The sequence below is a fragment of the Dicentrarchus labrax genome, unplaced genomic scaffold, assembly GCF_905237075.1.
Source record: "Dicentrarchus labrax unplaced genomic scaffold, dlabrax2021, whole genome shotgun sequence".
NCBI classification, from domain to species: Eukaryota; Metazoa; Chordata; class Actinopteri; family Moronidae; genus Dicentrarchus; species Dicentrarchus labrax.
This window is the reverse complement of record NW_026136723.1, coordinates 11,891,476-11,905,077: the sequence shown is the minus strand read 5'-3', so window position 1 is coordinate 11,905,077 and position 13,602 is coordinate 11,891,476. Positions and strand designations below refer to the sequence as shown.

At 40.7% G+C, this 13,602-nt stretch overlaps 1 protein-coding gene across 5 annotated transcripts in view; it reads left to right on the top strand.

Moving 5' to 3' along the window:
- col16a1 (collagen, type XVI, alpha 1) overlaps positions 1-13,602 on the top strand; it is a 65,242-nt gene that overhangs the window by 15,649 nt on the left and 35,991 nt on the right. For all 5 annotated transcript variants that reach the window (XM_051390094.1, XM_051390097.1, XM_051390095.1 and 2 more), the window contains exons 3-8: positions 85-153; positions 245-362; positions 6,027-6,150; positions 6,916-7,197; positions 7,927-8,007; positions 10,284-10,352. In XM_051390094.1, coding sequence (XP_051246054.1) covers positions 85-153; positions 245-362; positions 6,027-6,150; positions 6,916-7,197; positions 7,927-8,007; positions 10,284-10,352 — 743 coding nt within the window. The remainder of the gene's footprint in view (positions 1-84; positions 154-244; positions 363-6,026; positions 6,151-6,915; positions 7,198-7,926; positions 8,008-10,283; positions 10,353-13,602) is intronic.

The window sequence follows — 13,602 nt, the reverse complement described above, 5'->3', positions numbered from 1 at the left end:
CTTGGATTATCATGCATTTCAGGGTTTTTGCTGTTTACGCACACACTTTTTTGACTTTTTTTCCCCTTTTATTTTTCTCCACAGATGTACAATGCCCATCCTTACAAGTGGATGAATGGAAGTTTCCTCAGACAGCCAGGCACAATATCACAGGTGAAAAGACAAGCTCAAATGCGCAAAGAGACACATATCTTTCTCTTGGTTTTTATATGTGTGGGTGTTGATGTATGCCGTTTGTGTTAAGGTTTTAATCTGGTGAGGCGATTCTCCCTGCTCAAGAGTGCAGATGTCAAGAAGATCCGCAACCCTCGAGGACCTGTCATCCTCCGCCTGGGCAAAACTACACTCCTACGCCCCACAGAGTAAGTTTACAGTACATATCCCTCACTTGCTCTTTTTGGAGCACCTACACACATATCGCAAATAACACACATTGTACAGCTTTAGGTGATAGGGAATGAAGTGAAATAAAGTGTTTTTTTCTGCTGAATTTCCAGCTTTCTGTAGGCCTATGTCAACAGGCTCTCGCTTTTCATGCCACGTCTGAACAAAGAGAAAGGCAGAGAGACTGAACACCCTACAGCTAATCAGCCTCTGAACCTTCACTCAATATGTCAGCGCTGTCCAATGGCTGTTGTGTAAAAAAAACAGACGCTTGGCAAACCAGGCACTATGGGTCAATCTCTGATTGCATTTCCAGAAATACCACTTCATTTCCCTCACCACTGACACTGGCTTGTAAAGCTGAACTGTAACAGCCTTTTGGTTTTCCGGTTGTGACCGCATACACTTATTGTAAGTTTTCATATGGAATGCCTGGCTTATTTGCTTGAGCACAGGAGTGATGCCTTTATTAGTTGACATTATGTAGTTGCCTGTAAAAAAAAAATGTTACATGGGTATGGATTTAATTGCTGCATTTGAGAGCCTGAGTTTGTTCTGAACTTGTTTCTGGGCGAAGAGACCTGCAGCCATAAAACCCAACAGAGCACGGCTTCCTTGCACAACATGGTTTTGCAGCTTGACATGGTTTAATTATGCTGTACTGGGTTTTCATGTTGTTATTACACAGTAGTTGGGTGTAGATTGTGTTTGGAATTGCGTGACAAGTGCTTATTAGAAGTATGTGCCGTCTGTTTCTCAGTCCACTCTTTTTGTTTTTTTGTTTTTCTTTTTCAATTCGTGCAAATTATAGCTGGTTTTCAGGCGGCTGAGCTTCTTTCTACCCACCGATAAAGCAGTTTTTCACAACTTGCCAATTGGGTCAGCCTAGAGTATTTTATCACTCTGTCCAGCACTGTGAGCTCCACTTGCTTGAAGGCCCGATAAATCTGTCTACAAAACACTATTTTTTCGGTAGAGACATTTTGTTCTAAAAGTGTCACATATATTGTTTGTCACAGGCTCAGAGACTAGTTGTCCTTATGAAAAGGAGGGGAAAGACTAAAAAACTGTCACTTCTCAGGAAATCAGTATCTTTGGAGCATAAGAGGAAAATCCAAGATGTTTTTGTTTTGCCTCTAACCATACAGAGAGAGGACGGGAACACCAAACTCTATTCCTCTGCTGCTGGTTTGGGATTTTGTGATGGTGCAGCGTTTATTGAAATGTTGACGCCATCGAGAGCTTTGCTGTCAGTTTTATCAGTGAGGAATGCTACCTGGATGACTTCTTTTTTAACTCAGACAGAGAATAATCAATGTTTGCACATCAGCCTTGCCTGTCGGCTGCCTTTCATTCTGCTCCTCTCTATACATAGAATTCACTGTCTTCACGACATGTTTCTCAAAATGACTAAAAAGAATCAGATGAGAAGCTTGCCTTTTTTGCATTTGCCTTTTCTCCTTTGCCTTCTTACCTCACCGAAACGTAGATAGAATCAGAGAGGACTGTCAGCAGCATCAGTTAGACACAATGTTCCCTTTCTTTAATTATTTGCTTTTAATTTTAATTTTTTTTTTTTCCACTTTCGCCGACTTAAATTGCGTAGTATGGAAGGGTTTCAGGCATTTAGAAAAGAAGAGTGGAGGCGGAGAACAGATGGGAGATTAAGGGATGTGGCGGTGAGGGAACAAGAGGGTTAAAGGTTTAAATCTAGGCAATAAGTGAATGCATCAGAACAAACCCTCAGGCTTGTTAGATGGCTTTTTCTCTCAGTAAAAGTATGAGTGTGTGTGTGTGCTCAGCATTTACACACGTGTGTGCAGCATCTATTCCAGTCCCAGTATTTCTGAAACTGTATAATACGTGGCGTCCATCCAGCACAGGCTCCCTGTCACTCAAGCAGCGTTTTAATTCATCACCAGTTGAGGTTGACTGAAGTGTGAGCCATGTGTACAGTAATTGGAAAGCAGCTTTTTGCTTTGTATCAGAGGCTAATCCATTCAGCTAATCCAAGCTAACGCAGATGAGTGACAGCCAGAAGAAGCTACTTGTCTCTCGCCTCTCTCAGTTGTTTGCTGACAGTGAAATGGGCACCAGTCACAGCTGGCCACATGCATTTTAATTTCAGCAAAATAAGATTAGGTTGCTTTGGGCCTGTTTCTTTAATGCAGCTATGATGTGTAGGAGACACAGAAAGCAATTCTGTGATATTATGGCACAAGGCCAAGATGACAAGCATCCATGTCAGAGCTGAAATGCATTTAATGAATTTAGCACGTATTATCACATAGCAAAAGTGGTACAGTTTAAATTGCTAGCTAAAAAAGCTACTCAGAATATATTTCTTTTAAAAGGTCTACAGAATTATAAACAACCAAATATGGAGTGTAAGGTGAGGGCATTAGTGCAAACATGTAGGAGGAGAGTGAGAGAAAAGCCAAAGAGCTGAATAGTGATTTTATTCTTAGAGAGCAAAATGCTGAAGGCAGATTGGGGATATGAGTGAATGAGGAGAGGATAATATTCTTTTTTCAAAGATATTTCAGCTTACTGTACACCTGTCCAAGTGGGATGAATGCTAGTTTTGAGTAATGTTGACACTGTGAAATGTCTGTTGGAACTATTGGATGGTTTGCCATGAAATTTGGTACACAAATTCACCTCTGGATAAACTGTAATAAATTTGGGTTATAACTAAATCATTGCAAATCTAATGACACTCACATCAGCCTCAGCTGCACTTAAAATAAAATAAATTTAAGATGGGGAACATGGTAAGCATTACACCTGCCGAACATCAGCACATTAGCATGCTGATATTAGTATTCATCTCAAAGCTCAATTTTGCTAAAGTACAGCCTCATAGAGCCACTAGCATGGCTTTAGAATGAGCCTTGTATTTGACGAGTAAATCAAACTCTGCTAAGGGCCCCAAAAATGCTTTGGCCAGTGCTTACAATGCTGATGTGAACCATAGCGGAGCACCATCAGCCATATGCATAAATTCCCACATTATAATTTTAGTTGTCAAGGTATGTGCTGCTGTTGGCACAGTTCATTTTCTTCCTAAAGTTGTGTACATATTGTTTAAAATACAAAGATATAGAAGATAGCCACAGGGAACGAACTGCAATGTGCATCAACATTTAACCACTATAGCTTGAAATATCCTTTCTTTAACGTCTCAGCTTCGAGCTGTTTAAAATTCCTTTCAGCCAGTTGTATATAATACATTCAGGGATAGAAACCCTCTCCACTGAAAACAATTAATTCCAGCACAGTTACTCCAGGTGATATTCCCATCTTAAACCAGAGATCTGCTTTTTCAACATTAGATTTCCTCTTCCCCTCTTCCCCTGTGCCTCTCTGGCTTGCACCAACTTTCTTCTACCTCTTAAAAACAAGAAAAAAACGAGAATCCGAAGTAAGTTTCTCTCAGAGTTGGGAGAGGCTAGATCTGAATCTGTCTGGCCCCCTGTCTGGTGATTTATCTCCCCATTGCATGTTTGTGTGCATGTAGGTGTGCGTCTGTGGGGTTTATGCGTTGTGTTTTTTTCCAGGACTCTGAATGTAATCGACCAAGGTGAGGTACTTCCAACTTAAAAGTCAATAGTTTGTGAGTGGTTTTGTGCCCTGCAGCTCATGTCACTAATCGACAGCAAAACAACTCTGTTCTCAACATTGGTTTCTCTCTTTCTTTCTCTAATACATCTGTCTGTCTCTCTCTGTCTTCCGCACGCACTCTTTTTCCATCTTCATATTGTCTACCTACATACTTAACATCAAACTCTCATGCATTTTCACGTTATACCCAGAATTTCTTGGTCCCTCACTGTAGTCTTCCTTCCTCTCTTTCTCTCTCTCTCTCTCTGTCTCCAGGTTTAACCTTTTCTCTTTCTCACCTTTTCTCCTACTCATCCTCTCTTTGTTTTGACGTCCTGTAGTTGGCTGTTTTCCCTTGGATCTTCTCTCAGTCATAAATCACTGTCACCCCACTTCTAGGAGTGGGAAACCAGCTGCCAGCATCAACAATTCTGTGTGTGTGTGTGTGTGTGTGTGTGTGTGTGTGTGTGTGTGTGTGTGTGTGTGTGTGTGTGCGTGCAGAGAAAGAGAGAGAAAGAAAAAGCAAAAGAGAATATTTCAAAGTGTTCACCATCTCAGTGAGCATGCATTTCACTGGGCTTGTTTGTGAACCCTTCATCTCTCAATACATCTACACACATCCTTGCTGTGAATGTTTTTGTGAGTGTGTGTGTCTGTGTCTGTGTCTGTGTGTGTGTGCGCTTAGGTGCCCTTGACCAAAACTGAGGGATGAGGTTTGCCGGACTGTATCTGCTATGAAAATGGATGCCAGGGGGTTACACACAAGGCTTTGCATTGTACCGCTGGGTGTTCTCACACAATGTAGGGAGACAAGCAAAAAAGGGAAAAAATAGGGCGGAAGGGGGGGTGGGGAACAAGATTATATAGAATATATAAAGATGCTCAAACAGGAAACACCCATAAGATGTTACTGTACTCATGAGGACATCAAAGAAAGACATGTCAACCAAAAGATTAATTGAATGTTATGCCCGTTCTCTGTCACATTTACATCAAGATAGCTAGTCTTTATTTTCAGAGATGTTTTCACACCTTGCACATATATGTCTCAAATGAAAAATGTACATCCAATATACAGAAATATACCTGGACACTGACATGTATGCACATATACATTCATGCTCCCACACGTATCCCCTTGCCTACGCCTGTACACACATACAGTACAGACTATGCAACTACAGTAGAATTTGGCCCTAACATTTAAAGGTATTTATTATTAACAAAGTGCTATAAAGGATTACAATTTAAAATTCCGTTACTGATCCCAGTAATGCTACTTTGGGTTGTCGTGTTGGCCCTTGCAGGGAATTTGATGGAGAGTTGATATCAGTTGTGCCTGTATGGTCAGTCCCGGGCGTGTATGCTTGGCACAGGGGCTGAAAGAGTGGAAAAGTGTTTAGCCTCTACCTTAAGAGAAGGAATGTGCTTACCGATAACTCTAAAGTTTTATTTTAGATTTTGATATCCGGCTTGTAAGCCTACAGCTGGGTTTTGTCCTGATTTGGAGGCTGTGTGAAGTGAGCACTGCAGCATCATAGCGGGGAGAGCTATTTAGGCTAGCTGCTTAAGCTCAGTAAATACTTCCAGACTGTAGGCTGGCTGCTTTTTAAACCACAATTTCCACACATGTTAAATACAGAAGATGTGACGTGTGTGTAGGAGGCTTTGGAGCTTTTTAAAGGCACCTTTGATAGAGCTGTGCTGCTAATTGATTATGTTTTTCAAGTAACTTACCCAGCGTCTATACATACAATGCCCAACAATGTGTTTTGGGTAACCAGAATAAAGGAATATGAGGGTGGATTGAGGGGGTGGTCAGTGTCGTTTATAGCATCCAGCATTACCAGTTTGCAACACAGGCTTGATGTTTTAATGCAATCTCCAAAGCCCTAGCCAAGAGAACCCATGATTTCATCATCCGGGGGTTATTTTCTAAGACTCACAGGAGGTAATATCAAGCTGTTTTCACAGAGACTAGAAGAAGTTGTTTGAGTTCCGCTGTAAACTTTCCTGTTTTTGACCCTTCTGTGCTCCAGTCAGGTGTTTCCTCATGGCTTACCTGAGGAGTTCACTCTGATCTTCACCCTGGCGTTAAAGAAGGCCGCCCTGAGAGAGACCGTCTACCTCTTCCAGATATCTGATCAGCAGGGATACCCACAGGTGCCCAGTCACTCACTCTGTTTCCTCATCGCCCACTTTACGCATTCCCGCTGCTCCTTCCCTGTCTCATTCCCTTCTTTCCTTTCTATCTCTCTCATCCTCGGTCTCTTACCTTTTGTTCATCACGCCTTTTGTCTACTCATTCTTCCCGTCTCTCATCTCTCTTTTGCATAGTCATCCACTTTCCCCTTCGATTTATTTTCTCCTGTGACACCTTTTCAATTCTCTCTCTCCCGCTTTCATTCCACACGTCTTTTGTCCTCTCTTATTCTTCATCCGATCCCCCCCCCCCTCTCTCTCTCGCTCCCCGTCTCTCCGTTGCTCTTCCCTCGATCATCTTCCACTCTCCTCTTTCATTCACCTTCATTGTTATTCATGTGTATTCCATGATGAAGCGCTGGAGTCCCCATAATCACTAAGAGACTGAGGCCAGATTTAAATACTCAATGTGTATGATGGATGGAGGCCAAGTCGCCTCATTAGGAGTGATTGATTGGCTGTACTGCTTGCGTGTGTAATTAATATGTCTTCTCCTTTACCTCATCTCTGCTACTGTGTTCTACAGCTCTGTTAGGTGGTAGCAGCGCGTACATATTACTCTTTGTTGCCAGTCAGACAACTACATTTTTCTCATCCATTGGCATGTTGAACACATTGTTTGGTGTTTAATTAGCACTTGTGCATATTCATATATCACTTTTCTCCTACCCTACCCTCCGCTCCCCTCTGTCCTCTAACTCTCACAACTCCCGCATGAAAACCCAGCTCTCTGTAGACTTCAGCGGCCCTGATGGCACCCTGTCCCTGCGTGCCAGTGGGGTGGACCCTGCAGCTGACCCGGTGAGCTGCGTCTTCACAGGCGAAGGGGTGGAGGCTCTGATGGACTTGCGCTGGCACAAGGTGGCCCTCAGCGTGCAACAAGGAGCCGCCTCCCTCCACGTGGACTGCAGCTCCATTGAAACTAAACCCCTGGAGCCCCGTGGAGTTATGCCCACTGACGGACACACTCTGCTGGCCATTCGGGCTTCAGATGCCAGGCCCGTCCAGGTATTCATCTATGTCTAGATATATCTAAAACACTGAAATGGGAGGAGAATTTGTGTGAGCTTTTGATTCAGCTCTTGGAGTGCCCTATTATGGCTGCTGGAGAACCTTTGATCAAGGTTAAGCTTTGCAGTGTAGATGTAATCTGAACTTGTTATCTGAAAATGGTGACCTTCAGTCTCTCTTTGTATGAGGAACTGTTACTTTCTTCTTTTTTACTCTTCCAGTTGGAAGGACAGAGTGAAGTGTTTTTAGTAGATCAGCCTACCATAAAAGCCTTTGTACTGAAATCCTTAATTCTGTCCATGCCTACACGTGTGTATTTGTATTTGTGTGTGTGTATGTATGTGCGTTTTAGACCATAGGCTATGACCATGAGGTGCTATCTGGGAGAATGGGCCTGTAGTAAACCGGGACTATTAACACTGAATAGATCCAGTAATCCAGGCACTTAGTTTGATGATCAATTAACTGGCCTAGATAGAAAGCAGTCAGGGTCTTTTGTTAGTGCAGGGAGGAAGTGTTCATACATGCATGTACACACGCATGTAAACCTCCTGACGTTTGCTTCCCTAATACTTTATATAAATGAGAAATTAATTGCCTTTCAACCTTGTTTACTGCTTCAATTAAACTTTATTTACATTATTAAACAAACAACCCAGAGGACATATGGAAACCTGCATTTTAATACATCACAGTGTCTTTCCCTTCTCTTCCTCCCTTTCTTAGATGGACATTCAGCAGGTGATGCTGTACTGTGACCCCTCCCTCGCCATTCAAGAGGCCTGCTGTGAGATACCTGGGGCACGGGTGAGACTGGCAACCCTCACTAACTGTTAAACGATGATTAACAATTACAATGAATTTGTGTGGAGCGCAGACTATTCACAACTGCTCTACACTAAATTCATTCCAGCTTCAACCTATATAATGCAAAAATAGGAAAACATAACCCAACCATATACCTGAAACGTAAAGGAGTTTATCTTTTTGATATTAGTGCTTCTACCAGGGGTAAGTAGGCTACATAGTTTAATGGTTTATCTCTTTTAATTGTGCTCATTGTTGTTATTTTACACTTTTTTGATGTCTTATGAAGTTTGATCCAGAGTCTGCACAGGGCATTTTCTTTTGAAAAAAGATTCTCTGTGCAGTTTCTGTGCCTGACTTCCTGTCAGACCTGCCAGAGTATATCAAATGGTACCAATTATAACCCTTGCCACGTCATTAGTCTAATCCCAACTTACTCTAACTCAAATCTCCATATGGGTCAAAAGTGGGGTATGAATGAGCCCCAGGAAAAGGCTGGCATAATGCTGCCTTGTTTAGAGTAATTTGACCTCAGTTAAACCTAATCTAATTTAACCTCACTATAACTCAACACATGTTGCAGGTACTTGACAGTAAAAGTTGTAGTTATTTGCTGGAAGGTTACTTCCAACAGCTGCAAGAAAAGCTGATGTTATCAGAATTGGACAATTTAACACCCTAAACAGTCTCTGCCTTTGCTCTGGAGGCTAATTCTTGTTAATCAGCAACACTTTGTCTTCATGATGTGTTATGCTAGATTTTTTACTTCAAGCTTATTGTAGGAGCTCAGAAACAAGAAAAACAAATGGATCTGCCCAGCTTAGATGTTAATATGCAGGGAGAGCTGTCAATTACCTTACTTAGGCTTCCACAAATATGAAAGTGCCTGTCTTAGTACGTTAGTTAACACAATATTCTTCCGAGTCTTTGTTTAACATAGGGTATTATGTATAGCTTACAAATTGACTAGGACTTAGGATAATTCTATTGTGTACAGTTATATCACAACTGCAGTTTGCTAATATTGTTTGTACGCCTAGAGTGTGACTAAACGCCTAATTTAAAGTATCACTTCTCTCTTCAGAAATACAATTTTCTACACTATCTCTTTCTATTTCTCTTGCCTATCTACCTCTTCTCTTGATCTGTATTTGTGTGCAGTTATTGTGTCCAGGTTTCAGACACAAGCCTGATCAAAATAGAAAACAGATTCATTGGACCTACAATGTTGTTAGACAGAGTTATTGTTCAGTTACGGGAAGAATTGCACACATTCAGTTCTTGGGATTTATTTTTAAGCTGAAGGTATTTTTGTGCCCAGCCAACTTTTTGTCAGAAGTCTCCAGGGTGTCTGTGCTTTTGTGTCTGCGTGTGCATGCATATGTGTCTTTTTCATTGCCAAATTAGTTTATGAACGGGATACAAATAGGCTGAGAAAATCCCTCAGACGTTTGTAACTGCAGAGACCTGTTGAGAAGAAGGACCGAATGCTGTAAAATTGATGAGAAGGTTTGAAGAAGGAATCCTCTTCTCCTTTGCTCAAGGCATGTGTGCTGCAGGGCTTCCTGCAAGCTGTGTTTGAATTTAAGATAAGAAGTGAAGGAGCATGTGCACTCATATTTAGACACTCACCTGCATGCTTATGAAGGCTGTACCATCTTGAAACATAAAGGAACGCGATAAACTGATAATTGTCAGTAAATGTCATCATGCATTTTACATGAATACTAATTAAAAGAAAAACATATTAACCCAGTTTTGAATGAATACCAGTTTTAGCTATGTTAGCAGCATGGTCTGTTGATCCACTACTTTGGTTCCATCAGCCTCTGCTGTACTTTATATTTAATGCAAATTAGAAAATGTTAGCATGCTAAACTAAGATAGCAAACATGGCAAACATAAACACTGTTAAACATTTAATACCTGTTTAACATCTGCATGCTGGCATTGATATTACCATTTAGCAGCCTCACAGAGCCACTAACATTGCTGTAGACTCTCTTTAGATACAGTCATGATTTTACCTTTTTCCCCATTCCACAAAGGAGAGACAAAACAAATCTGTCTTGCAATATTACAAAACCTGGCCAATATATTGTGAAACACTAAATCAGTTAATATTTCACTTTTGCCAGATGACGAGTTCTATGTCTCCAAAAAATGTTATGTTTGATTTTAACATCTTGCACGGAGTAGAATTATTGGATTCAGGTTGGAAATCACAAGTGTTCTTTAACCTTGTCTTAAACAATGCGTACATTTTATGTTTGCAGTGCCCACCAGATGCTCCCAAGAGCCGCCGTGCTGCTGAGAATGACCTATTGGAAAACACCTTTAACCAGGTAAATCAAATCCTGTGCTCATCTTAGCATAAATGCACACAAAGAAAGATTCAGCATTCAAAGCAATGTGAAACCTGATCACACACATACACTATACCATACACTGAAAATCCTTATCCTTATTATCATTTTTTTTTTTAAATCAGTGACAAGCACTAAATCCAGTAACAAATTGAGGGAAAATGTTATAGAATATTCCACAAACACTGTCACCTCCATCCTGAATTATCACAACACATGGTTCCCATCAGACACAGACACAGATAAGCACTTGGCCTTTTGAGACAGTTTGAGCTGTCTTAGATGCTCCTGCTGGCAAGCAAACACCAGCCTGTGGGAGTTACTACCAAATGACGCAGTTGTTTTCCTTTGAAACTCTGTGGAAAACACGTTTTCAACTCTGCTGCAGTCTGAGTTTTTATTTTTTAAGACTTCAGTTCAGTTAAGTCTGCTGGTAGCAATCGTTCAAAGTGTCCGGGGACAGTGTCAGATGCATGACAAATAGAGCCTTATGCAACACATGGGAGCAGTTTTCCCGCAAAATTTCTTGGTGTTTTTTATGGTTGCTTCAGTGCTGCCTGATACATGAAGTTTGTCCAGTATAATGTAAAGGCAATTTAGTTTTGTTTCCACACCCGCTTGTCCCATCATTCATATTAATGGGATCTATATCCAATTATCTATTCATTAGGGCCTGGTGTTTGTCTTGTGGAGTGCTGGTGTTAACTTAGAGCTCTGGCAGACTTCAGGACACCATAATCAATCCCGCAGATGGCTTCAGCCAGACACAGTTACAATAACTCAAGCATGCCATCTCACTCTGTGTTTCTCTCTTTCTCTCACCTGTCATCCTTTCTCTCTTTCTTCTCTGCTATCAATTGCTGCAGACTGAGTGTTTATACGTGGATTATGATTTCATAGTACGATAGTAATGTTACTGCCATCTTCCTCCTTGCAGATGCGTAACTACCATGAATGCAGCCCAGACACGTCTGTCCTAATTTCTAGGGATGTAACAATGCACTCAGGTCACGATTCAATACAATTCATGATACTGATTTTGTGATATGATTTTCTCACAACTGAGAGAGAAAAAAAAGATTGAATACACATTGTGACTGAAAAAGATTCCTTCATTTCTTAGACAGATATCTACTAAATATATTTTGAATACGTTTTTATTATTGAGGTATAGACTAAACTAAACAAAACAATGCATATTTCCTTTTCATTATAAAAAGTGGAACTGATGTTTTGGGGCATTGATACAGCTACGGACACGAGTGACATAGGACGTAGAACAAGCAAAGTTAAAAGTAAATAGTGCCCTCTGCTGTTTAAAAAAAGTATCATGATTTTTTTTTCGTCTCACCAATCTTCACATATTTCTATCGCGATTTAACTGTCTAGCGATACATCATTACATCCCTACTCATTTCCCATGTTTTACATTGTCTCCTTTCTCCTTTGCTCTGTTTCACAGCCACGTACACACACATGCGCATACATGCCCAGACTCACTTTCTATTTTTAGCTGTATGTTAGCTTTGTACACAGTAAACGAATAAAACAATCCAAGATTCCAGTGTGCAAGCCAGATGTTACCGAGCCATAGCACTGCTTCCATTAAAGTAAGCCTCACTGAGTTACAGCGCATTAAGCTCAGCATACGTGGAATGTCATGTGTTCTGTATGTGGGAAGAATACAGTACATTACCGCTATGAAGTGAGCACAGGGTTTCAAACTGGGTTTCAGCTTAACCCTGTTTTGACCTCTACTGCCGGCTCCTCATCTCTGCCTAAGGCTACATTAGCTGCTACTAGCATAACACACCTGAATCTCCAACTGAACAGTCAATGGTTGAGTTGCATTGTTGCTAATGTAGGCACGTTTTGACAAGAGCAAAGAATGCATGGGAGGGTAAAAAAGATATACTCTGCTTCTGCTGCAACATACTGATCATACTGGCTTTACGCTGATGATAGCCTTGGCTGGAGTCATCATGTTTCCAGGTTGTCCATCACCTTCACATTTCCTCAAATTTTACACAAACGTCCACTTGGACTCAAGGATGAACTGATTAGATTTTGCTGAGCTCAAGTGTCAAGGTCACTGTGACATGTTTTTGGCCATAACTGAAGAATTGATGAATATGTATTAGAACTGGTTGGACAATGAATTGGTGACACTTTTGACTCAAATGTCAAAGGTCACTGTGACCTCAAAATGACCTCAACAGACATGTTTTTGGTCATAACTCATGTATTTATGCTGTATTTATGAATTTGAAATGATTACATTTTTTACCCAAAAGGTCAATGGTCAACTCCATAATGGCTTGGAAAAACACTATTTGGCCCTTATTCAACACGGTATCTTAGGAACAGAAGGGGAGATTGTGACCATATTTCAAAGTTGGTTGGACACTGAATTGGTGTCACTTTTGACTCAAAGGTCATAGGTCATTGTGACTTCCAGATGGGATATTTTCGCTATAATTTAAGAATTAATTTCAGATTTCACACACATGTTGACTGAGATGATACAATGAGTAATACAATAACTAGCTCTGTATGGCTTTTCATTTTTCCACCTTATCGATTCTGCCTTTCACTTTGTGCTTCAATCTGAATTCGGAATCATGTGACTTCAAACTACATATTGGAGTGTGTCTAGCTAATGGCGATCCTGTGTGTCACTTTCACCTACAGGTCATAGAGATCTGTTGCATCTCAAAATTCCACTAGAAAACAAAGCACCACATTTTGTATAGCTATACTTTGTAAGAATTCATCTTTACATAGTAATCAAGTACATGTGTAATGTATATTCACTGGAATCATACATATGTATTATCAATATAGTGACAACTTACATTTAGCCATTTTATTCTATTCCTTCAGTGCAAGAAATGTTTCACTGCATATATTCTATGAGTCTAGACAGACATGAATGTAAACTGCTACTTGACTGGTTGGCAAAGACGTACCACGCGGCGCGGTAATTCTAGTTTTATGTCCATCGTAAATCTGACAATTTTATAGGGGGGCAATGCAAAATCCTTGAAAGCAATAGTTTCATATTTCAGGACAGATACATATTTGCCTTCTTGCCAAGAATTACATAAGATTGATACCACTCTTATGTCTGACGGGAAATAGGAAGCTACCACCAGCATTCATTAAGCTTAGCTGAACACAAAGACTGGGAACAGAGGGAAACATCTAGCCTGGCTTTCTCCAAAGTTAC